Source organism: Meles meles, chromosome 6 (assembly GCF_922984935.1).
Source record: "Meles meles chromosome 6, mMelMel3.1 paternal haplotype, whole genome shotgun sequence".
NCBI lineage: Eukaryota > Metazoa > Chordata > Mammalia > Carnivora > Mustelidae > Meles > Meles meles.
The window spans coordinates 72,798,550-72,825,972 of record NC_060071.1 but is presented as its reverse complement, the minus strand read 5'-3'; the positions used below and the strand labels follow the sequence as shown (position 1 = coordinate 72,825,972).

General features: G+C 37.9%; 1 protein-coding gene across 9 annotated transcripts in view; it reads left to right on the top strand.

Annotated features, from left to right (window-relative positions):
* Nucleotides 1–27,423, top strand: part of ATP8B4 (ATPase phospholipid transporting 8B4 (putative)) — a 289,860-nt gene that overhangs the window by 138,041 nt on the left and 124,396 nt on the right. For all 9 annotated transcript variants that reach the window (XM_046009963.1, XM_046009960.1, XM_046009964.1 and 6 more), the window contains exons 7-8: nucleotides 14,639–14,711; nucleotides 25,733–25,803. In XM_046009963.1, coding sequence (XP_045865919.1) covers nucleotides 14,639–14,711; nucleotides 25,733–25,803 — 144 coding nt within the window. The remainder of the gene's footprint in view (nucleotides 1–14,638; nucleotides 14,712–25,732; nucleotides 25,804–27,423) is intronic.

Here is a 27,423-nt window from a genome sequence, read left to right as displayed (position 1 = left end):
AAAAAAAAAAGAATAGCAATGGGGGGGGTGCCTGGGTGGCTCAGTGGGTTAAAGCTTCTGCCTTCGGCTTAGGTCATATCCCAGAGTCCTGGGATCGAGACCCGCATCTGCCTCTCTGCTCAGCGGGGGCCTGCTTCCTCCTCTCTCTCTGCCTCCTCTCTCTCTGCCTGCTTCTCTGCCTACTTGTGATCTCCGTCTGTCAAATAAATAATAAAATCTTAAAAAAAAAGAATAGCAATGGTAAATATAATGTAAGTCTTTTATCCTGCAACCAAGATAATCAGGTTTCATTCTCCTCCACTGGAAGCTATTTTCTTTTGAGGTGTTTTTCAAGAAGAGTTGCTTGGTCAAAGCATATTCTCTGATTTCTCAAAATAAGGTATGACAATTTAAATATTTTACTTATTTATTTATTTGAGAGAGAGAGAATGAGAGAGAGAGAGAGAGGTTCTCCAGCAGACTCTCTGCTGAGCATGGAGCCAGCTCTGGTTTACTTATTTATTTATTTGAGAGAGAGAGAAAGAGAGAGAGAGAGAGAGGTTCTCCAGCAGACTCTCTGCTGAGCATGGAGCCAGCTCTGGGGCTGGATTACAGGACCATGACATCATGATCTGAGCCAAACAAAAAGTTGGATGCGTAACCAACTGAGTCAGGTGCCCCAAGATGCGGCAATTCGATGAAGAGAATGGTTGATCTACACAGGCTAAGGTGATTTCTTGTAATTTTTTAAAATTAAAATATGTTCTTCATGTGAGGAATATTTCAGGAATAGTGACTGTTTTCCCTTTATAGAAATTCTAGGATATTTGAGTAGTCAGTGGTTATCAGTAGAGTATTTTTTAATGGTGAGCTATTAAAAATTTATCTTTCAACTTCATTTACTAATCATTGGAAAAAGGAGTGAATTGGAATACCCAAAGTTGTACAGATTTTTCTCCAAAAGTCATAAAATGGAGTGGGGAGTTCACAGACTCATGGCAGCTGCTCATATTGACTTAAGAGGACTGAAACCAGAAATAGAGAAAGGTGAAATAGTTTAGAATTGAAAAGGAACATTCTAATTACAAGAGCATGTCAGTGGTAAAATTGGGAAGTGGGCTCTCTGTAGTGGATGCTTTGTTGTGCCACCCACAGTGCCCTTCCAGACTGCAGAACATATTTCCCGAGCTACCAGGAATCCTGCCTATATACAACTCTCAGCTGTCAGTCCCTTCTGGGAACCCATCAGCTGAGGAGAGCCGTTTTTCTAAAGTCACCTCTTGTTGGAGTCACAGTGCATTCAGTCAGTGAGAAGCACAAAGTATAATGGTTTGACACCCTTGATCCAACTCTAAAGGCCTGTTCCATCTCCAGATCTCCCCATAAATTTGGCTGAACATTTTTTTTGTGATAGTATCAACAGTCCAGCTCCTTAATCTGTCTCTCTGTTTCCTCCACTCTCCCACAGGGGCTAATATAAAGAAGACTTGCAGATAAACTTCTTCTTCTTTTATTTTTTACTCTTGCCATTAAAATTTTAATTTTGGGGGAAACATGAACACTTAAATAAAACTCTCTATTTATATATATATTTCTCAATTTTTAAAGTCAACATATAATGTATTATTTGCCCCAGGGGTACACGTCTGTGAATCATTAGGCTTACACATTTCACAGCACTCACCATAGCACATACCCTCCAAATATCCATAACCCAAACACCCTATCCCCACCCCCCCACCCCTCAGCGACTCTCAGTTTGTTTCATGGGATTAAGAGTCTCTTGTGGTTTGTCTCCCTCCCGATCCTATCTTGTTTCATTTTTCCCTCCTTTTCTCTATGATCCTCTGTATTGTTTCTCAAATTCCTCATATCAGTGAGATCATATGATAATTGTCTTTGATCAACTTATTTCGTTTAGCATAATGCCCTCTAGTTCCATCAATGTCGTTGCAAATGGCAAGATTTTTTTTTTTTTTGGCTACATAATATTCCATTGTGTATATATATACACCACATCTTTATCCATTCATCTATTGATGGACATCTAGGCTCTTTCTATAGTTGGGCTATTGTGGACATTTCTGGTATAAACTTTCGGGTGCACGTGCCCCTTCAGATCACTACATTTGTATCTTTTTTTTTTTTAAGATTTTATTTATTTATTTGACAGAGAGAGAGATCACAAGTAGGCAGAGAGAGAGGGGGAAGCAGGCTCCCTTCTGAGCAGAGAGCCCAGTCCAGGGCTTGATTCCAGGACCCTGAGACAATGACCTTAGCCAAAGGCAGAGGCTTAACCCACTGAGCCACCCAGGCACCCCACTACATTTGTATCTTTAGGGTAAATACTCAGTAGTGTGATTGCTGGGTGGTAGAGTAGCTCTATTTTCAACTTTTTGAGGGAACTCCATACTGTTTTCCAGAGTGGCTGCACCAGCTTGCATTCCCACCAACAAGGTAGGAGGGTTCCTCTTTCTCTGCATCCTCGCCAGCATCTGTCACTTCCTGACTGGTTAATTTTAGCCATTCTGACTGGTGTGAGGTGGTATCTCACTGTGGTTTGATTTGTATTTCCCTGATGCCCAGTGATGTTGAGCTCTTTTTCATGTGTCTGTTGGTCATTTGGATGTCTTCTTTGCAGAAATGTCTGTTCGTGTCTTCTGGCCATTTCTTGACTGGATTATTTGTTCTTTGGGTGTTGAGTTTGATAAGTTCTTTATAGATTTTTGGATACTAGCCCTTTTTCTGATATGTTGTTTGTGAATATCTTCTCCCATTCTGTCTGTTTTCTTTTGGTTTTGTTGACTGTTTTCCTTGCTGTGCAAAAGCATTTGATCTTGATGAAGTCCCAGTAGTTCATTTTTGCCCTTGCTTCTTCCCTTGCCTTTGGCGATGGAAGAAGTTGCTACAGCTTAGGTTGAAGAAGTTGCTGCCAGTGTTCTCCTCAAGGATTTTGGTGGATCCTGTCTCAAATTGAGGTCTTTCATCCATTTGGAGTCTATTTTTGTGTGTGGTATAAGGAAAAGGTTTAGTTTCATTCTTCTGCATGTGGCTGCCCAATTTTCCCAACACCATTTGTTGAAGAGACTGCCTTTTTTCCATTGGACATTCTTTCCTGCTTTGTTGAAGATTAGTTGACCATAGCATTGAGGGTCCATTTCTGGGCTCTCTATTCTGTTCCATTGATCTTTGTGTCTGTTTTTGTGCCAGTAGCATACTGTCTTGATGATTACAGCTTCGTAATAGAACTTGAAGTCTGGAATTGTGATGTCACCAACTTTGGTTTTCTTTTTCAACATTCCTCTATTCAGGATCTTTTCTTGTTCCATGTAAATTTTAGGATTATTTGTCCCATTTCTTTGAAAAAAGTTGATGGTATTTTGATAGGGATTGCATTAATGTGTAGATTGCTTTTGGTAGCATAGACATTTTCACAATATTTGTTCTTCTAATCCATGAGCATGGAATGTTTTTCCATTTCTTTGTGTTTTCCTCAATTTCTTTCATGAGTACTTTATAGTTTTCTGAGTACAGATTCTTTGCCTCTTTGGTTAAATTTATTCCTAGGTAGCTTATGGTTTTGGGTGCAATTGTAAATGGGATCAACTCCTTATTTTCTCTTTCTTCTGTCTTGCTGTTGGTGTATAGCAATGCAACTGATTTCTGTGTATTGATTTTATATTCTGACACTTTACTGAATTCCTGTATAAGTTCTAACAGTTTTGGAGTGTAATCTTTTGGATTTTCCACATAAAGTTTCATATCATCTGCGAAGAATGAGAGTTTAACTTCTTTGTCAATTCGGATGTCTTTAATTTTTTGTTGTTGTCTGATTGCTGTGGCTAGGACTTCTAGCACTATGTTGAATAGCAGTGGTGATAGTGGACATCCCTGCCACGTTCCTGACCTTAGCAGAAAAGCTCTCAGTTTTTCCTCATTGAGAATGATATTCGCAGTGGGTTTTTCACAGATGACTTTGATGATATTGAAGTATGTACCATCTATCCCTACACTGTGAAGAGTTTTGATCAAGAAAGGATATTGTTCTTTGTCGAATGCTTTTCCAGCATCTATTAAGAGTATCATATAGTTCTTGTTCTTTCTATTATTAATGTATTGTATCACACTGATTGATTTGTGGATGTTGAACTAACCTTGCAGCACAGGAATAAATCCCACTTGGTTGTGGTGAATAATCCTTTTAACGTACTGTTGGATCCCATTGGCTAGTATTTAGGTGAGAATTTTTGCATATGTGTTCATTAAGGATATTGGTCTGTAATTCTCCTTTTTGATGGGGTCTTTGTCTGGTTTTGGGATCAAGGTAATGCTGGCCTCATAAATTAAGTTTGGAAGTTTTCCTTCCATTTCTATTTTTTGGACCAGTTTCAGGAAAATAGGACTTAATTCTTCTTAAATGTTTGGTAGAACTCCCCTGGGAAGCCATGTGGCCCTGGGCTCTTGTTTGTTGTGAGATTTTTGATGACTGCTTCAATCTCCTTACTGGTTATAGGTCTGTTCAGGTTTTCTATTTCTCCCTGGTTCAGTTTTGGTAAATTTATGTCTCCAGGAATGCATCCATTTCTTCCAGATTGTTTAATTTACTGGCATATAGTTGCTCATAATATGTTCTTATAATTGTTTGTATTTCTTTGGTGTTGGTTGTGATCTTTCCTCTTTCATTCATAATTTTATTAATTTGGGTCCTTTCTCTTTTCTTTTTGATAAGTCTGGCCAGGGGCTTATCAATATTATTAATTCTTTCAAAGAACCAGCTCCTAGTTTTGTTGATTTGTTCTACTGTTCTTTTGGTTTCTATTTCATTGATTTATGCTCTGATCTTTATCATTTCTCTTCTCCTGCTGGGTTTAGGCTTTCTCTGTTGTTTTTTCTCCAGATCCTTTAGGTGTAGGGTTAAGTTGTGTACTTGAGACCTTTCTTGTTTCTTGAGAAAGGCTTGTATTGCTATATACTTTACTCTCAGGACAGCTTTTGCTATGTCCCAAAGATTTTGAACAATTGTGTTTTCATTTTCATTTGTTTCCATGAATTTTTTAAATTCTTCTTTAATTTCCTGGTTGACTCATTCATTCTTTAGTAGGATTCTCTTTAGCCTCCATGTGTTTGAGTTCTTTCCAACTTTCCTCTTGTGATTGATTTCTAGTTTCAGAGCATTGTTGTCTGAATGTATGCAGGGAATGATCCCAATCTTTTGGTACTGGTTGAAACCTCATTTGTGACTCAGGATGCGATCTATTCTGGGAAATGTTCTATGTGCTCTAGAGAAGAATGTGTATTCTGTTGCTTTGGGATGGCATGTTCTCAATATATCTGTGATGTCTATCTGGTCCAGTGTGTCATTTAAAGCCTTTATTTGCTTGTTGATCTTTTGCTTAGATGATCTGTCCATTTCAATGAGGGGGTGTTAAAGTCCCCTACTATTATTGTATTATTGTCAATGTGTTTCTTTGATTTTGTTATTAATTGGTTTATATAATTGGCTGCTCCCATGTTAGGGGCATAGATATTTAAAATTGTCAGATCTTCTTGTTGGGCAGACCCTTTGAGTATGATATAGTGTCCTTCCTCATCTTTTATTATAGTCTTTGGATTAAAATCTAATTTGTCTGATATAAAGATTGCCACCCCACCTTTCTTTTGATGTCCTTTCGCATGGTAAATGGTTCTCCACTCCTTCGCTTTAAATCTGGAGGTGTCTTTGGGTCTAAAATGAGTTTCTTGTAGGCAGCATATTAATTTTTTTTTAATCCCTTCTGATACCCTGTGTCTTTTGATTTGGGCATTTAGCCCATTTACATTCAGGGTAACTGTTGGAAGATATGAATTTAGTGCCATTGTATTGCCTGTAAGGTGACTTTACTGCATATTGTCTCTATTCCTTTCTGGTCTGTTACTTTTAGGTTCTCTCTTTGCTTAGAGGACCCCTTTCAGGATTTCCTGTAGGGCAGCTTTGGTGTTTGCAAATTATTTTAAATTTGTTTGTCCTGGAAGTTTTTGTTTTTGTTTTTGTTTTTTAATCTTTCTATTTTCAATGACAGCCTAGCTGTATATTGTATTCTTGGCTGCATATTTTTCTCATTTAGTGCTATGAATATATCATGCCAGTCCTTTCTGACCTGCCAGGTCTCTGCAGATAGATTTGCTGCCAATCTAATATTTCTACCATTGTATATTATAGACCTCTTGTCCCGAGCTGCTTTCAGAATTTTCTCTTTGTCACTAAGATTTGTAAGTTTTACTATGAGATGATGGGATGTGGACGTATTTTTATTTATTTTGAAGGGAGTTTTCTGTGCCTCCTTGATTTTGATGCTGTTCCCTTCACCATATTAGTGAAATTCTCTAGTATAATTTGCTCCAATATACATTCTCCCCTCTCTCTCTTTCTTCTTCTTCTGGGATCCCAATATTCTAACATTGTTTCATCTTATGGTATCACTTATTTCTTGAATTCTCCCCTTGTGGTCCAGTAGTTGTTTGTCTCTCTTTTGCTCAGTTTCTTTATTCTCCATCATTTGGTCTTCTATATCACTAATTCTCTCTTCTGCCTCATTTATCCTAGCAGTAAAAGTCTCCTTATTGATTGCACCTCCTTAATAGCTTTTTTGATTTTCAACTTGGTTAGATTTTAGTTCTTTTATTTCTCCAGAACGAGATTCTCTAACATCTTCCATGCTTTTTTCGAACCCAGATAGCACCTTGATAATCATTATTCTGAACTCTAGTTATGAGATATTACTAATGTCCATATTGATTAGGTCCCTAGCCATTGGTACTGCCTCTTGTTCTTTTTTTTTTTTGTGGTGATTTTTCAGCCTTGTCATTTTATCCACATAAGAATAGATGAATGAGAAACAAAGTACTAAAAGGATGTGAAAGACTGCAGAAAAATATATGCTAACCAAATCAGAAGAGACTCAAAACCAGGGGGAGAATAAGGGGTGGAGAGGTATGTATGTGTGTGTGTATGTGTATATACATATATGTATATAGTCATATATACATATGTATATAGTCATATATACATACATACATACATATATATACATATAGTCATATATACATATATGTATATAGTCAATATATATATACATGTATATATGACTATATACATATATGTATATATGACTATATACATATATGTATGTATATATGACTGGTGAATAGAAGAGAGCCACCTACTTGATTTTGGGTGTATTCTGGTCCCTTAGAAGAAACTACCTCCCAAAATTTTAAAGAAAAAAAGAACTTATATAAAAGTAAGAGTAAACGTGATGAAGGGATGGAATATGACTGTAAGGATGAAAATTAAAAAAAGATTCTAAAAAAGGAATTGACAAGATAAGAAGTTGGTTGGAGAAAGAAAAAAAAAGAATGCAATCAGGCCCGAGACTAGAATAAAGCCATACACTAGATTTAGAGTATATTTTGATCTATTAGAGCAAATTGTATCCCAAAATTTTAAAGGGAAAAAAACCCTATATGTATACAAAAAATAAGGTTAAAGGCAATGAAGAGATAAAATGTGATTATAACAATGAGTATTTAAAAAGATTTAAAAAAAATATTGATAAGAGAAGGTAGTTAAAAAACATTAAAATAGGAAAGAGAAAAGTTAAAAAAACAGTACAAAAAATAAAATTTAACTTTGAAAGACTAAAGGATCATGGGAAAAAGCCATGAATTCTGTGTGTTGCTTTCCCCTAGCTCTGGAGTTCCACAGTTCTCAGTGATTGGTGAACTTGGTCTTGCCTGGATGCTCTTGCTGGTCTTCTGGGGGTGGGGCCTTTTGTGATTCTCAGATGTCTATGTGCAAGGGGGAATTGCTCTGCCTTTGCCAAGGGCCAGGCTAAGTAATCTGCTTGGGTTTGCTCCTTGGAGCTTTTGTTCCCTGAATGCTTTCCGTACAGCTTTGGAGGTTGGAAATGAGGATGGCAGCCTCCAAATCTCCAGCCCCATAGGATGGGCTCCCACTCCTCACTGTGCCTTCAGAGAAAAGCTGTCAATCCCTCCCATCTCCCTGGTCTCCGGCTGCCCTCTGAGCTCCCCCAGCCTGTGACCAAGTATTTCTATCTCTGGTACACTGACCTGTTTGGAGTCTCCAAACCCAGCAGATTCCTGCAGTGTGATCCTACGCTGCTCCTCCCAGAAGAGAAAGGAGGGGGTCTCTCCGGATCTACCAATCATGGGGACCCTGCTCAAAGAGCAGTGGCCCAACTGTGCCTTGGATCACAATTTAAAGTAACCCTGAGCTGAGAGCCCCCACCTCGGCTCTGTCTGTGCAGCCAGATTTCCTACTCCAATACCTGGGAGCTCTGCCACACTGAGACACCCCTGGTGTTTCTGTGACTCATGGGTCCTGAGACCACACTGTTCCTGTGAGGGCTCTATCCCCCACTTAGTGTGTGGAGTGACATCTCTCAGTGGAGCAGATTTCTAAAAGTTCCGATTTTGTGCTCTGCTGCTCCACCACTTGCTGGGAGTTGGCCTCTCCCACTCTGTTCTATCTTCCCATTGCTCAGGATTCACTTCTCTGCACATCCTACCTTTCAGAAAGTGGTCGCTTTTCTGTTCCTAGAATTGCTGTTCTTCTCTTTGATCTCCTGTTGAGTTTATAGGTGTTCAGAATAGTTTGGTAACTATCTAGGTAAACTCCTGGTTCCTGACGATATTTTAGTCTGTTACTCCTCTGCAATATTGCTTCCTCCCTCTCACTGACAAACTTCTTGCACATAGATGATCTTCTGAATCTGCTGCCCAGAAATCAGACTATTCCTAAATAGGGCTGTTTTCTCCATGGTCAACGTAAGGCATTTCCTTCAGCATTCATATATAAGAGCAGATGTAATAGTCTTCCTTTGAAATAATTTTCTTCCAGTTTTCTTGTGGTCTCATCATCAATTAGGCATCTGTTAATAGAATCCTATTAAAATTTTATGGAAGACAGGACCTTAAGAGGCTGATTCAGAAGAAGGGTTTCAGTTTAGGGAAATGATTAAATAGAACACACTTTCTGTACAACTTTTAGTAGGCTAATTGTTCAGGTGAAACTTAGCAAATTGATTATTCTGTTTTAAGTATAGGAAGGCTAAATTATATGTGTGTTTGTGCATCCAAATAATGCACAACAGAATTTGCAAGGATTTATATAAATTAGGCAGGACATCTATACAATTGACTAGTTTTCCTCAGCAAATCATTAAATTATCCATGCTGAAGGACTACATCTTTTATCACCTTGCCTTCCTCCTGCCCCCCCCCACCGCCATAGAAGAGCATCCTTCAGCAGCTGATTTCAGACCTCCCTGTGTGACTCTGCCTCAGTATAAGCACTGTGTGAATAAGAAGGGAGAAAAAGGAGGGGAACATCTGCGTTTTTCAAAATAAATAGATTCCAAAGATATGAGTATTATGCTCATTCACAATATAATGAGATCCTGTTCACCAGTCTGTTGTTAGAGGATTAGGGTCAAGCTTTATGTCTTATTCTAGTGTGGTTCTGACAGCAGTGGAATTAGAAAAAAAACAGAAATTGCTGCTGTCCACTGAGCATTTGTGTCAGCGGACCATGACTGCAAGCTGTCTTGGGATCAGCAGACTTTAAATAACGGTAGTATGTACTTTGCTGTGACCAATCCCTTTAGCTCTTTAGGGTTCATTTTCTTTCCAAAGAGGCAAAACATAATTATCACTGAAAATGTAGCAAAAAATAATAAATATAGATGTATTAAGAACATGGGCTTTGTAGTCAGACAGATTCGGGTTCCAGTCCTGGCTCTGCCACTTACATGTGACCTTGGAAGAGTTTTCTTTTCTTCTATTTTTTCCTCCCCAGTTGTCCTTTAATCAATATATGTAACACCCCAAATTTTAACAGCACATAAATGTATACCATAAAATGATGTCTCCTTTCCATTCCAGTTTTTATTCATTTCCTTTCTCTAGTAGCAATTACTGAATAGTTTCTTGTGTCTTTCAAGAAATTTTCTATGTATGTAAGTACAGAGTTATGTGTAGGTATGTTCTTGCTTCAAACCACGGTTAGAATCTCACCGTCTATGTGCAGTGTTCTGCACATGCTTATTATTAACCTAGTATGTAACTGAGAGGATGTTTTATATTAGCACATATAGACCTATCTTATTTTTTTTTGGTGGCTGAACTGTATTCATTCCATCGAGTAGATGAGCCATAACTAAATAGGTATACCATGGTATATCTATCTAATCCTTATTAATGGGTATTAATAGTTTATAAGCTAATATTGCAATAAACATTGTTGTACATCCATCTTTGAGCTCCTGTATGATCAGTTGTTTCAGAGGAAATAGCTATTTCAAAGTAGATGAGCATTAAAATTTTTGATAGATGTTGCAAAATAGGGCAAATGTCTCTCTTTCTCTGACCCTCAGTTTTCTATTTTATAAAATGGGAGTAGCAACAGTACCTATCTTGTAGGGATGTTGTGAGGATTAAATGAGATAAGATCCATGACTAGTTGCCAGGTGTAGAAAACTAAAATACAGAATGCTCAGTTAAATTTGAAGTTCAGAATAATTATGTTTTAGTATAAGTATATTCCAAATATTGTATGGGGGTACTTATACTAAAAAATGACTTGTTGCTATCTGAAATTCAAATTTAATTGAGTATCACCTGTTTTATTTGGAAACCTTGTACATGAAGGCTTCAGCACAGTCCCTGGAATACAGTAAGCACTAAATAAATGTTGGTTATTGTAATTCTTATTAGGCATTCAGGGAAATGCTGTCACTCAACAAGTGTTTTTGGCAATAATGGTTCTGTATTTTCATTCAGTCAACAAACTTTATTGAGTGCATACTAGAAATTAGGCATTATTCTAGGTCCTGAGGATGCAGTGATATATAAAGCAAGATCTGTCTGGGCAGGAGAATATTTTTGTAAGTCATAGGTCTTACGTGGGCTTGAGATTAAAGAAGAAACCAAACTCATTGTATGTGGATTGTCTGGTTAATGAGGGGAGGTCAGTTATGTCAACCTTCTTGATTGTCTCTTTAGTACTCCAACATGTCATCTGTAGCTTTGAGGAAATTATCTTTTCAGGAATCTATGTTGCTAATAGGCAGTCAGAAGTACTAAATTATGGAAAGGATGACAGGAGACTTGTGGAGCCCACAAGATCTCCTTCTGCCCTTATGCTTCAGTAATGGGCTTGGTATCTTGCTCAGAGCAAATGCTTGATTTCTAGCCTCTGGAGCTAATAGTTCAATGACAGGGAGCATCATAGGTGCTATCTCATTCAGAATTACATTATCTCAAGTCTCTAGATGTCTCATCAGGAGAAAGCAGATTCAGACCAATTAATCAAACTATTACTATATACAGTTGCCAACTCTCACCACATTTTCTCAGAACTCAGATTCTCTGATGTTCTAAAAATAGGCATGTAGTTAGTGGGTGTATTTTTTAAAAGTTCCTTCCTTAAGGTAATTCTAGTAGCCATTCTGTGGCAGTTTAACTTCATATGTTTTATGGTGACTTTGGAATTTAAATTTCATGAATTGCTTTCTGGAATTTTGGCTAATTATTTAACAACTGGCTTGTGAGTTTACTAAGGTGAAGTCTCTATCATTATGGCAGCCAAAGCCTGATTGAAAGAACCATTAACTAGATTATATCATTTCAAAACTTGGAATAGTTACGTGATGATACTGAAAACTGAAGCTTATTTTAAAATTTTGGAATTTCTGGATTCAGTGCAATGAAATGAATTAACTTGCTTTTGGAATATACATATACTGTAATTCCTTTATGAGAGCAGAAGAGCTTTCCCTGACAAAGGTAAAGGCAAAGTTTGTTGGTGCAGGTCTGTGGAGCTGGGTGTCGTCATCACAGCCCATGAGGCCATCCTGTTCTCCCTCACAGAACTGTGATGCAAGCTTGATTCAAGTACGAGTCCCAAGAACAGCTGCACTACACATGGAGAGACAGGGAGCGTGTTTTCATTATTTCAGGATGATGACGAAATGCAATTACTGTTTAAGCTAAAATCTTAGAAGAAGTCGAGAAATATTTCAAAGATGAGCTTTAAAGCAAATCTTCCTGTCTGCTGCTCCTGCTGGTATGTCTTTGATGTTGTGTCATCAGTGGTGTTAGTAGTGGGTAGGACAATAGAAATGGTGGGATACAGATGATTTAAATTCACTTGCAGGTCTTTATCAGCTTATACTTGTTCAGTAAGTTTGGATACTTTTGTAGCTATGATCCTGAATGCTCATTGAAATATACCTCTGAGATCCTAATATTATCATTACCTGCCAAGATAGACTAGGAAATAATATTTTTGAAAATACCTCCTTTGTTTGGGGTTACCAGATTTTTTTGACAGATATATATTCAAATAAGGGGTTTGGCCAAGATATCACACATGACCTACTGTAATTCTCATGGACACCAGCACACTTATACTAATTTCTTTTCTTTTTTCTTTTTTTTTTTTTTTTTTTTTTTTTCTCATTTTATTTATTTTTTCAGCGTAACAGTATTCATTCTTTTTGCACAACACCCAGTGCTCCATGCAAAACGTGCCCTCCCCATCACCCACCACCTGTTCCCCCAACCTCCCACCCCTGACCCTTCAAAACCCTCAGGTTGTTTTTCAGAGTCCATAGTCTCTTATGGTTCGCCTCCCCTCCCCAATGTCCATAGCCCCCTCCCCCTCTCCCAATCCCACCTCCCCCCAGCAACCCCCAGTTTGTTTTGTGAGATTAAGAGTCATTTATGGTTTGTCTCCCTCCCAATCCCATCTTGTTTCATGTATTGCTTTGGTTTTACAGAGGGAAATAATAAGATACTAGACTTGAGAAAAACAAGTTAGAGAGAATTTATGTGAGGAAACTCAGGTTTTGGTTTGTTCTCCCAAATAGTGACTGTTGCTGTTTATCTGTTCAAACTTAACTATAAAGCATGAATTTTGAAATGTGCAAGAGATCCTGTAGAGTTGGTTCCCTTTTTACTTTGGTTGATTTTCCATTTGGGTGGAAAAGTTAGGGTGCAGTCTTTCCTAGACCTTATAGTAGATGGGAAGGAGGAATAAGTTTGGAAATGAAACTTAGTATCATCTGAGCTGTTCCCTAAAGCAGATTGCACTTTCAGTAGAGACTTGAGGGCAATTCAGTGGCAGTGCATTTTGTATAAATAAAGACAGGGTCTCTATCTCAGTCCATTCTTATCAACTTTTATCTGAGATACTCTCCCCTGAGAAATGTCACTAATGCTCCAAAGGAGGTGGTGTCCAGGAGGAATAAACCAGCAGATAATCCATATCTATAAAAATAAATAAAATGAGATTTAGAAGGCTTCCTAGGTTCTTCCATTGTTTTCGAGCTAGATAAAGTGCAGGAAAGTGTGGCATTGGAAAAGCGATTGAATTTTGGCTAGAGATGAAAATGCTGCAATTGAAAACTTTCCAGAACAACATGTACTTGGATCCGTATTAAAGAAAAATTCTTTGAGTGTTTAAGCCAAATGACCTAGCAGGGTTGATAGTGTGAGGCATATTTCACAGTTATATAAATATTTAAAACTGTTTTCCAGCCTATAAAACAAGTAAATTAGGTTGTTTTTTTTTTTAAACTGCAGAATGAAATTAATATGTCCACCTTCACTTGTTGGGAAACCTGTCCTTCTCATCCCAGCCCATTCTTTTAAAAGGGGATTGCTAGGAAAGAAGTGTGAGGAAAGCTTTTAACTCAGAAAACAAATCTGGTTTATGTTTCAGGGAATTTCAGAAGGGGTGATTAACATCATGGTAGACTGCCACAGGTGGTTTGTTTCCAGAGGGCCTGTCTCCTCTACGTATCACAGGGGGCCCAACCAACTAAACACAATAGCTTTTTATCATAAACCCTTTTGAATCTGGCAAAGGGTAGACTAGGGGCTCCATTATATAGTAAGCCTAAAAGAAAGCAGGGCAGCGTCTTGGCCCTATTGATTCTGAGCTGCTGGTCCTAGCCATTAAATTGCCACCAAGCCTGTCCTTTAGCCACAGTGTTGATGGATGATTGGTAGGTGTTCTTTCTCATTCAGTCTTCCAAGGCTGTTTTTATCATTCATTGTTGTTTATGTCCTTTCTAAAATTTTTATCCTTTTCCTCTTACTTGTATTTTAGCTATTGCTGTGGACCACCTTCTTTTGCCTCTGGTTAAACAGACCTTGGAGACAATGGCAGTGATATTTTATTTCTATATTTTTTTAATATAGAGTCTGAAAAGAATGTCAATGACTGAATTTATTACTGCCCCTCACCCATCCCAACTGGCCACTGTTCTGGTCAAGGAAACACAAGCAAGAGTTAGTAGCTGGTATATAAAGCTGTCACCGTGGGTGATGGAAAGATCATATAGCCAAGAGTTAGGCATCTTGAGTTTAGTCCCAGGGATACCCTTAACTCACTGGGTATCCTTGGGCAAATCACTTGGCCTCTCTGAGCCTTAGTTCCCACCCACTCAGGGGAAAGACTTTGTTTTGCAAGGTCCTTGGAATTTAGCATTCTAGAAAAGTCTTACCTGCTTCTGTTATATGATGTACCATTGTGAATACATTCCCTTGATTGTTCTGTATTCCTGAAAACAATTAATTTTGTTTTTGTTCTTAGACTACAGAATGAAAAATGGATGAATGTCAAAGTGGGAGACGTCATTAAATTAGAAAATAACCAATTCGTTGCTGTGAGTATTACTATTGTTACAGAATTTATCTCAGATTAAAATAGCATATGTACTGAAGCATTTACATTTGCAAGTTTGGTAAGTCTATGCTAATTCATAATAATTAAGAAGAGAATACCAGAATGTATTATTAAAAAGTCTCAGTTATAAAATGCTATTAAAAACATACTGATTAATTACTTTGAATAGTGTGGTAACTCAGATAAGCCTGAGTAATTATCTCTTTTTCAATTTCCCTTGTGATCCTTTAAATTACTAGACACAAAAGACTTTAAATCAAGCTGTCAATCATTTCATATAAATAAGAACTTTTAAAATGCTCCAGAGTACTTTAAGAGTGCAATTTTTTTTCTCACATATTTTGAATCCTATCCCTCAGTAATAGTGTTATTACTGTTAATTTGTAATATAGTTAAAGACAGTATGTGCTTCTTCCTGAGTGACCACAATCAGAAAATATCTGTTGATTGTTCTGAACTAATAAAATGCAATTTATGAACTTTTGCTTTACGTATGTATCAAATGCACTATATATTCTCAAGCTGTCCATGTTACAATTTCCTTGTTAAAATTCAAGGAGTCAGTTCAGTGATGATAATACATGTGATGAACTGTAGCTCATATTAAATGAAGGGCAATAAGAGCTAACCAGGTCAGAGATTAAAAATTCAAGTTATTGTAGTGTTTATGTCAAATACATACTAGATTACTTATGACAATTTTTGTGTTCAGTGCAGTTTTATGTATTAAGCTGTGTTCTTCATTAAATTTGAGACATTTTCCCACAGGAAAAAGAAGTTGCCCCAAGATCTATTTATAAGAATAGCTCAGTGGAGGCTCCTAATCATTCCCTTTCAGAAAATTTTTTCATTAATGCACTGTCTGTGCATACTGATCTTCTAGAATAGCTTGTGCTAAGGAGACACGGGACCGGCCAACTGCAAAAGAGCTCACCCTCTAAAGAGAAAAGCGTTTATGTCCCTAACAACCTCGGTTCTTTGGAAAATGGCTGAAAACCAAAAATAAACACAAAGGTGTTGGCAAAGCCGACAGAGGTCTCATAGTCTCTGTTCTGTGGCCTCTCCTCCTTGTACAATGTCTGCTGCATTCTCACATTTTACAATTGACCCTCAAACAACATGGGTTTGAATGGCATGGGTTTGAATGGATCCCCTTGTATATGGCCCCCCCCCCCCCCCGCTGACCGATATACACGGTATAATACTATAAATGTATTTTCTCTTCCTTACAACTTTGTTAATAACATTTTCATTTCTCTAGCTTACTTTATTGTAAGAATGCCATGTATAATACCTACACAACATACCAAAATAAGTGCTAATCCACTGTTTATGTTATCTGTAAGGCTTCTGGGCAACAAGAGGTTATTAATAGTTAAGTTTTGAGGGAGTCAGAAGTTACACATGGATTTTTTTAAAAGGTTATTTATTTATTTATTTATTTGAGAGAGGGAGAGAAAGCATGAGAGGGGAGAAGGTCAGAGGGAGAAGCAGACTCCCCGTGGAGCTGGGAGCCCAATGTGGGGCTCAATCCCAGGACCCTGGGATCATGACCTGAGCTGAAGGCAGATGCTCAACCAGCTGAGCCTCCCAAGCACCCTGCACATAGATTTTTGACTGCATGTGACGGTTGGTGCCTCTTACTCCCATGTTGGAGGGTCAGCTGTGTTTACTTTAATATTAGACACAATTTAAATTAGCTTATCCAGCTTATTTTCCAGCTCATTAAAGATTAACAACAGTACATCAGGGGTGGCATCTGTTAGAAGAAAACACCCTGTAGGAAAGATGGAAACAGATATAGGTATCCTTTGTTATCTGAAAGCAGAGTATTTCTATGAAGCCTTGAAAAAGCCAACCTGATATAAAGCAAAGAAACAATTGCCATTAGTTTATATGTACAACTTTTTGAGTATTCCCAGAACCCAAAATAATGTCTCAGGCCTTTCTGATACCTTAGGACACATCTTGCTAACGGATGCACAAAATGAGATAAAACACAAATGTTCACAGACCATTCAAAGTTATGGTGGCTTAATGTCAAAATGCTGAGGTTAGCTCCCCTGGGAAAGAGCTTGGTGGGGCTGTTACTGCTCTCTGGTGCACATGACCTTTGTGAGGGTTTGCCGCAAAGCAAAGGCTGAATGCTATTTTTGCTTTTCCTTTTTTCATAAAAGTAAAATCCTTTTTGGATTTCTTTCGTTGGTGAAAACAAGCAGTAATGTAGGTCTTCTGTAAAATGAGGTGTTATAATGCAAATGCCCAAAAAGCTGGGGGTATCTGTATAGTGGAAGGACACCAACGGGAACTGGGTTAGCGCTGGGTCTGCTCCATTCCTTCAGTGATGCAGTCTTTGTTCTCTGCCTTTGGTTTCTTCATGTGTCACCTCAAGGTGCTAGACCATTATATGATCTCCAAGATCCCTTCCAGCCCTATGTGCTGTGATCGTCTCAACTGAGATGACTACAAGATTCTTGAAAGCAAAGAGCATGTTGATTTGCCAGCTCTTTTACAGCTAGTGCTGTGTTGGATCGTAGGGGGCAGACAGTAAGTGTCGGCTGAATGAGTATCAGTCTTTTGTAAGAAAGAAGACAGAGGGAGAAAATGGTTAAAAACTTTAAAAATTCAGGGTGTTCTGGATGAATGGGGGTACTAATATACATCTACATGCTCTAGTTAAGAAAAAAGCTAAGATATAGTCAGGATTCTTAGCTTTAGAAGAAAGGGCTTCATGCAACTTGTTTGAGTTCTACTTTCAATTAAAATGATTACAGTGAAAGAGTTTTGCTGAAGCTAGATAGTTAACCTCAACTCTCAACTTTTTTTTTTTTAAACTGACATACATGGGATTCTAAGAAGTATGCATTAAAAATTTTTTTTGGCAACTACTTTATGCCAGAAATGGTGTCCGGTTATAGCGGAATTAGCAACAATTAAAGTATGCCACATGTTTAACTGTTGTATTATTTGGAATTGAATATTTCAGTGGCAATGCTAGGTATATTCCTACTTCAGGTATTCATAAAAACTGTGCATTTAAAGAGCCCCTGTACATGCTCTAAGAGGGATAAATGTTAGACTGAAATCACTTGTTCACTAATGCTCCACACTCTAATGTGTTCACTTATCACATTCTTTGGGGTGAGTCCCAGAAAGGCAGAAATCAAATGTATGTCTCAAATCTCCTAACTCTGTAGGACCTCACTGCCAGCTTATCTGTGCCCCAATTTGCCCTCTAGTCTTGGTATTGTAGTTTGTATTTCTCTTGATCTTCATTCTTAATTTAGTTGTATTTTCCATGTTATAGTACACATGCTTGCATGTTCTTGCAAAACTGTCTATGGATTGAGGCATGGAAGGCAAGTGTACATGCAAGCAGCAGGCGGAAGAAAACTAGTCCAATGGGCATATCATTAGCATTGCTTTAAGATGAATTACACATTTAGACAAGTTTCCATGAGGTCATGATCTGTGTGTCCCAGCACTGTCCAATAGAACTTTCCACAGTGAGGGAAATATAACTTTGTGCCACCCGATGTGAAGACCAAAAGCCCCATCTAGATACTGAGCCCTTAAAATTTGGCTAGTGCAATTGAGGAACTGAATTTAAAATTTATTTAATTTTAATTAATTTAGGTTTTAAAAAAAATATTATTTATTTATTTATTTATTTATTTGAGAGAGAGTGTGAGAGACAGAGGGTGAGGGAGAAGCACACACCCCGCTGAGCAGGAAGCCCAATGTGGAGCTCCATCCCAGAATCCCAGGATCATGACCTGAGCCTAAGGCAGATGCTTAACCAACTGAGCCACCCAGGGGTCCCAATCTGGATTTTTAAGTTTAAATTTAAATAGCCATATGTGACTTGTGGCTACCTGATTAGATGGCACAGAGTGGCTTTTTAATTGTGGCTACACGATGAGATGGGGATGCTTATTCTCCACTTCTTCCTAGGTCTCATTCTTTACATTTTCACTTAGAGGGACAGCCCCAAAATAACACTTCGAGCTTCTTGAATTTCCTTGCTCACTCTCCCCTCCGCTAATAGTGACTTCTCTAATTGCTGTCTGGGGGTGGGGCATTGTGCAGGACCCAGAGCCTCCTTCCTTCCCTTTTTCTTTGGAGTCTGCCTGTGTGCACAGTAGCTTCTGCCCTGCTCCTTCATTCCAGCAATCTTACAGGAGCAGATCCTCCTGGTGGGGGTGGTAGGAGGGTCCTGGTAGTTCAGAGCCTCCCTTATCAATAGCTAGATGAGTCTAACAGGTCAAGTATTAGCAAGCCCATTGAGTCTACAGACCTATAGCCTGGCCTCCAGCAGCCTGCTTGCTTTATTTTATTTTATTTTAGAGAGAGAGTGAGTAAGGGGATGGGGGCTGGGGGTTGGAGGAGCAGAGGGAGAGGGACATGCAGACTCCAAGCTGAGTGCAGAGCCTGATGCAGGGTTCAGTCTCAGGACCCTGAGACATGACCTGCACTGAAGTCAAGAGTTAGACGCTTAACTGACTGAGCCAACCAGATGGCCCTCCACAGCTTTATTAATAACAAAGATGAAGTTTTATCTCCATTGATCTTGGTCTGACTCCTACAGTTAGAGCTTTATTGGTTTAATCTTTGGGTCAGTGAGGAATGGAGTCCTCCAAATGCCAAAACTCTGTGGTATGTCTTGATTAGCTCACTGTATTCAAAGTTTTTCTATGTCTGACTACTTGGCACCTACAAAACTATTTTTTAAGGGCAAACAAATGTTTTTATGGATGAATTGCTGTAATCACTTAGAAGTATAAATATACCTCCTACTCTTTGAGGTTTAACTCATTTAATCTCTACAGTAGCTCAGTGAAGGCAGATTATGTCCTATTATTATTGTTCCCATTTTACAGAGGAGAAAACAGTGCCATCAAATAGCTTGCCAATAGGAGAGCCAGGAGTTAAACCCAGGCCATCTGGGTTTTAACCCCAATCCTAATTGCTACCATATGCTGCCTCTTACTCCATTAAAGTTGTCATCCTAATTGCCTTGAACCTGGGCTTCCAGTGTTAGTGCCTTCGGGCGTGGATGCTGAAATTGAAGCGACCAGAGGATGTTGCACCTAATTCTGATGCATAACCTCTAGCTATCCAAACCTAGAATTCTAAATTAATTTATGTCAGCTTATCAGTACATTTTAAGTAAGGAAAGGAGCTTGCCTGAGATGATCAATTAGCTGGCATATTCCAAAGTTACTCACCTTTATTTTTCAGATAAGGAATTGTCACTGCCCTTCATTTGAAAAGAAATTTAAAACATATTTGGGCTGAATTTCCAGAACTCCTAGTTTTATTTTCGGGGAAAGGGGGGTATGTAGAGTGTGATTCAGTCACTGCAAGACCAACATGCATTAAAAAGAACTGAGTAAACTATTAGAACAACATACTACAAAGCTCTTGATACTGCCAAGACTTGGACCCTGGGAGCCAGGCACACCTTCCTTCTTTACTTGATGGAAGCGATCTTGTGTTTTGATTTTCTTATCTGGGGGAAATAAACCCCCCACTGGACATGAACATATTTGAACATTACATGCATTTAGTGGTTTAGCTTACTTGAAAGAATGCCCTCATCCTCAAAAGAAAGGCTTTGAGGTGTTTACAACCGTGAAGGTTTTGTTTTAAAACAAAGGCATTCTTTGGCTAAATGGATTAGAAATTTCACCTTCAGAAATGAAAGAACTAGAAAGATGAATCTAACCTAAACTGCAGTACTGACTGAGGGTGGGCTTTGGCTCTTTTTGACCCATCTCATCTTTCCTAATCTTTGACTCATCTAACCTTTCCTAGCACCTTGGTCCTTCCCGAGAGGCTGTTTGGCAGCCTAATTGCCCTCTTTCTTATTTTAAATTTAATAGCTTCAAGCCAGAATTACTTGTTTCACACTAATTGTTGTAAATAAACTCTCTTTTATTTTTAAAAACACGTGAGACAGTAGAAAGTTGAAAATTTCCGGAGACAGAATTTTAAAAAAATTTTATCTAAGTTGTATTGAAAAAGAAACTTCTTGGTGAAATTTAGAGGTGCAATATGTATTTTCTACATGTTGCATGCGCATGTTGCAGTACATGGCCAATGTTCTGTTAGTAAGCAATTACTAATTTGTGGGGGTGAAATATATAAAGCAAGGATTTTTTTTTTTTTTTGACTAAAGAAAGGGTGGACCCATGAGTAAAGACTATGATGTCCATTATTAGTCTCCTTTCCACCTTCTGCTCTTTCTCCCGTCTTTTTCTTATTCATCTCAAATTCGTTTAATTATAAAAACCAAAACAATGTATTAGATTCTAGAAGACGCTCAGCATATATTTGTTGGATCTTCTAGTAGACACTTAGCATATATTTGTTGGATCTGAAATTTAATTTTAATTTTTATTTATTTTTTAAAAAGATTTTATTTATTTATTTGACAGAGAGAGATCACAGGTAGGCAGAGAGAGAGAGAGAGAGAGAGGAAAGCAGGCTCCCTGCTGAGCAGAGAGCCCAATGCGGGGCTCGATCCCAGGACCCTGAGATCATGACCTGAGCCGCAGGCAGCGGCTTAACCCACTGAGCCACCCAGGCACCCTTGAAATTTAATTTTTAAATAAAAATATTACCTACAATCTTACACATTTTATTTTTACAACTTCATCCTCACTTTTGTCCATATAAAACCTATTTTCCTCTAAGTATAATCATATTGCATATCATTATACTGTAAGTATAATCATATTGCATGAGCCATTTTTAGACTACAAAAAAGGAGATAATATTGTAGAGGTTAATGAAGATAAAGAACTTTATGTGTGGAAATGGCTTACAAGAGAGATTTGAATATGACGTTCCAATTCTACAAATTTATCCTTCCATCAGGATATGGGGTCAATACCCTAATATTCTTCATTATTGTGGTTTTGGGTTTTGAACATGAACAAAGTGAAACGAAACAAAGCAAAACACTTCGTTTTTCATGGTTCTATTCCAGTGAATTTGTATCCAACCAGAGGAAAGAGTGTACATTTGGGATCAGAGCTATAAATTCTAGTTCTAGCTCTGCTCTTTAAGCTCTCTGTGGCCATGAGTATGGCATTTAATCTCTTAGGGCCTTTTAGAAGTGACGAAGCTCTCACCATGACTTTGTAAAGGCTATGGACTTTACATGAGTTAATTTAATTCATCTACTGCTTGTGAGCCAGAGATGACCTTCCCAAGGTTTCTTATTCACATATAGGAACAAAATTATCTCCTCACAGAGTTATTGAAAGAATAAAGTGACACAGTTGTGAGAGAGTGTTTTGTGAACTCTTAAAGAATTATATAGCTTTTTGGTGTTATCATGGCTTGAGATTTTGGTTTATTCTTTATATCAGCAAACATTAGTTATGCCTAATAAACCTATGGAGATAGTGTTGTTGGTTTTGAGGACTCAGAGCCATGAGGCTCTTTGTCAGCTACCAATCTGATGCATTCTTCCTCATTGGCACCCCACCCATAGCACTTTGGTAATCAGACCTTTAGAAGCCTTATCATATTCTGCTTGTACTAAACTCTACAATCATTGAAGGAAAGATATTTTTGTTCATTTTAGTATTCCAGCTGTATGTGCCTTCAATTGTCTGGATTCATATCCTGATATGTCACTTACTGTGTGACTTCAAACAAGTTACTAAGCCTCTCTGGGCCTCACTTTGCTCATCTGTAAAGCGGAGATAACAATAGAACCCACGCTATAGGATTTCGGTGGGAGTTAAATAAAATATTGCATGTAAAGCTCTGAGGATAGTACCACAGACATGGTAAGCCCTCGCTAAATACTGGTATTATAAACCCCTACAACTCAAATACAGGTTTCTGGATCAACTAGGAATTGGGTACCCTGAGAGATAATGAAAGGTCAGTCTGAGGAGGCTTGATCTGGGACTCAGAGTCATGGAGCTGGTGGGGTTCTAAGACCACCCCTGAGTTGCTGCACTCATGACCCAGAACCTTTGACAAAATGATGATGACCAGGGACTAACAATAGGGCTCTCTTGCCCTACTGCATCTTTCTTGTCCTTTTCTTTTTAGAATTCTTACGGAATTTTAGAATTCTTATGGAGTACACCTGGAAGTAGGAGCACTGTGTGAGGAGTGGCAGACTCCTTATTTTTCTGGAAGCCCCTATTAGTCCTGCCCCTTCACACTTCCTCCTCAACTGTGATGAATTTAAAAACTTGAAGGGGAGGTGTTAGCAAAAAAGGAATGGTGAAGCTCCGCAGCGGGGCAGGGAGAATAGGGAGAACAGAGATGAATGAGTGGAGTGCAGGATGGGGATCAGGGAGTAGGGAAACAGTAGCAAGGTTCCAAGGACATCAAAGGAAAAGATGACAGCAGAGGGTACCAGAGGAGGTGGGGAAGGTGGAAGGTAGGAAGGTAGATGACCCAGGTTCCCAAGGGGTAGACAGGGCAGGAGGAGTTAGCTCAGAACTTGTGGGCTTTACTGTTCTCAGTAGCAGTCTTTAGGAAGTTGAGTTAGTGCTCAGGACAGACTCTAGTGGCCAGATGGTGGTGGTGCCTCACTCATGTGTTCTGAGCCAGTAGCGGACAACCAATCCTCCCTTTGTCTACTAACATCTAAATGTTGAGCAACTAAGCTCAGTACTAAATAGTTGCATCAAATGATCCTTATGGTACAGAGTTTAGAAGAAAAGCAATTCTGGGTATAAATGGAGCTCTTTCTCTGAACTCTATAACTATTTTTAATCACAGAGGATGAGAATTAGGAAATTTTAGATTTTACTTAAAATGAGTAAAATGAGGCTCAGGGGAGGAGAGGCATGAAGCTGTACTGCTGTCACATCCACTGAAATTTCAATGTGAGAAGTAAAACTGTGGTGAATTTTTGAAAATACTCTTTTCTTTTTAAAATCAAAGTGTGTAATTTTTGGCTCAAGATTTGTATACAACTCTTTTTCTTAAATTTTATTTATTTATTTTTAAGATTTTTATTTTATTTATTTGACAGATAGAGATCACAAGTAGGGAGAGAGGCAGGCAGAGAGAGAGAGGAGGAAGCAGGTTCCCCGCCAAGCAGAGAGCCCGATGCAGGGCTCGATCCCAGGACCCTGGGATCATGACCTGAGCAAAAGGCAGAGGCTTTAACCCACTGAGCCACCCAGGCACCCCTTTTTCTTAAATTAAAAAAAAAAAATTTATCATTATGTTAGTCACCATACAGTACATCATTAGTTTTTGATGTAGTGTTCCCTGAGTCATTGTTTACGTATAACACCCAGTGCTCCATGCAATATGTGCTCTCCTTAATACCCAGCACCCGGCTAACCCATCCCCTGCCCCCCCCCCAACAAAACCTTCACCATGAGAGATTGTATACAATTCTTTATACGTTCTCTCTGTAGTGGGTTTGCTGTAGTCACATTGTAACTATTCAGAAAATAATTTTCCTTCTCAGCCTTCTGTGAGTATTGTTAGAGTTGAGGAAGAGTCCTTTTTTTTTTTTTTTTTTTTTAAGGTTTATTTATTTATTTGGCAGAGAGGCAGGCAGAGAGAGGAAGGGAAGCAGGCTCCCTGCTGCCTGCTGAGCAGAGAACCCGATGCGGGGTGGGGGGGGGGGGGGTTGATTCCAGGGTCCTGGGATCATGACCTGAGCCGAAGGCAGAGGCTTTAACCTACTGAGCCACCCAGGCGCCCGAGGAAGAGTCTTGATATATAAATCTATTTATTCCTTTAGAGGATTGTCATTGGGTTGTTTTTCAATTCTGTTTTGTCACAATTCAGACAAAACTGAACACACACATGTATATACCTCTCCCCCTGATCTAAATTTGAATTGGAAATTTAAAAGCTTGAAACAATGAAATAAGTGGATTGATTCTAAATTTAACCTCTAGGGGCACCTGGGTGGCTCAGTGGGTTAAAGCCTCTGCCTTCGGCTCAGGTCATGATAGAGCCCCACATTGTGTTCTCTGCTCAGCGGGGAGCCTGCTTCCTCCTCTCTCTCTGCCTGCCTCTCTGCCTAGTTGTGATTTCTCTCTGTCAAATAACTAAAAATATTTAATAAAAAAATAAATTTAACCTCTAAATTTAACTTGAGAATGGGACAATTCTACACAATTGTTAATGTGTCAAAATAAATTGTTAAAATTTTAGTCAATTCATTTTAGACCTTCAGATCTTTCAGAATCTCATAAAAACCCTTACTTTAAAATGAAATTTTAAATAAACTGTTCCCCAATATACGAAGCACCCAGAATTCTAAAACTGAATTGTGATAGGTCATTTCCGAAGCTCACATGGACAGCTAACTGAAATGATTTTATGTCTGTGAAAGACCCACAACTTGGTTTCTGAATGTTTTCTGCTGTCTTTTGGAACATTTTCTATTCTTTCTTGCCTCTTGCTTAGCCCCTGTTTAATTTTCTCTTTTCCCTTCCTTATACCCCATCATTTTTTACTTACATTTTAAATTTTTTCTTTTTTCTTGTTAAATTTTCCTTGCCTGCTTTATTTTTTTTTCTATGGTTTTCCATTTACTCCTACTTTACTTCTATCCTTTCCCTGTCAGCTTTGCCTGCTTGTTATTTTTAAATCATAATACTAGAGAATTAAAGTATGTGTATGGAAACAATTCCAATTATCTCACTTATTGGGGAAAATTTTATATCTTCCATTAGTAATTATCAAGACGAGAATGTAGAATTTTATCTATTTCTTGCAAAAAACAGTAAATGAAGTGGCTCTTAATTTATATGATATCCCCTGCTCTTGCTTATATTCTGATTTTGAAGGGGTGGACCCAAAGGGAACAGGGAAGGAGAGGGAAGATTTGATTTGGGGCATGTATGGCAGAGAGGTGGAACAGGATTTTACCTCTCTCACTTTTTTAATCTAAGGCTTTCCTGGCTCGTTAGTTAGTAGGGGTAGTATAACAAAGAAGGGTTTCAACCAGTCTTCCCTTCTCATATATTCTTTATGATTTTTTTTTTAAAATAGGCTGATCTGCTTCTCCTATCAAGTAGTGAGCCACATGGCCTCTGTTATATTGAGACTGCTGAGCTTGATGGGTAAGTTTTTAAGTTAGAATAATTATTTAGATTGGTTTTTAATTTAGCAGTAATAGCTTTAGGAACAGAATTCAATCTAAACCTTATTCCTCATTTAATTTTCTTGGAACAAATAAGAGTCTAACTTGCAAATTCCATTTGTTAATTACTTTGTGGCTCCTTTGAAAGTCTGTATTTTTCTCTCGAATTTATTTTCTTTCCAAAGCAGTAAGTTAAACATGTCTGTGTGAATTATTGTATAGGATTCTTTATTCATATTCCTTAGAAAAGTTTTGTGTTGTTTTAGTTTTTTTTTTTTAAATTTCATATGATTCTCCAAGGAAAATTAGAGGAGTATTGATAAGTTTCTGAGGAAAGAAGCATTGATGTTACTTTGGAAGGCAATCTTTTGGAACTGGGTGAAATGAAGGTGAAGAAAGAAGAGAGAAATGGAGTTTTGACGTTAATGTTAATTGAAAAATTTAGTTATAGAGAACATAGCAATTCTGTTTCAGTGGATTCAATATGTCTGGCTGGCATAAAAACATTTATTGGATGTTTACATTTTAAAAGTACTATTACATTCTTTAGATGGATTTTATTACTTAATTCTGATGTAGATAGTTTATAAGCCCCATTGTATAGTTGACAAGGCTTAGAGATACTAAGTAATTTACTCCAAATTTCTCAAACATGAAGCCAGTACTCAGACCTGATAATCTGACAAAAAAGCCCCTGGTTTTAACTGCTGCCTCCTAAATCATTGTTCTACTGGGCTATTCAAATGGAGTGTGACAAGTGTGATCCTGCCCTTGGTTTGGGCAGAACCTAAAATAGTGCTGAGAGGGAAATTTATGACACTAAATGTATATACTTGAAAAGAAAAGGAGTCTTAAATATTCCAATGTTCCATCTCAAGAACCTAGAAAATAACAGCATAAACCCAAAGCAAGCAGGAGGAAGGAGATAAAGACAAGAGCAGAAATCAGTGAACTTGAAAACAGAAAATCAAGAAGTGGAAAATTAACAAAACGAAGAGCTGATTCTTTGAAAACATCAATAAATTTTTTAAACCTCAGGAAGACTGAAAAAGAAAAACACAAAATAACAATATCATGAATGAACTGGGGATATTATGACAGATAGTTAAGATATCAGAAGGATAAGGAAATCCTATAAGCAACTTTATACACATAAATTTAACAACTTAAATGAAATAGACCACATCATCAAAAAACAAACTATCCCAAATAATTCGATATGAAATGGACAATCTGAATAGCCCTGTAACTATTAAGGAAATTGAATTCAAATGTAAAACATAAAACTATAAAAGTTTTAGGGAAAAACATAGGAGAAAATCTTTAAGATCTAAGGCTAGTCAAAGAATTTTTAGACTTGACACAAAAAAGCACAATTCATAACAGGATAATTTGATAAACTAGACTTCATCAAATCGTTCAAAAATTATTGCTGTGCAAAAGACCCTATTATGAAAAATTAAGCTATAGACTAGGAGAAAATATTTGCAAACCATCTATCTGATAAAGGATTTTTATCTTGAGTGTATGAAAATTGCTCAAAACTCAATCCTAAAAACACAATCCAATTAGAAAATTTGCAAATGATATGAAGGGACAT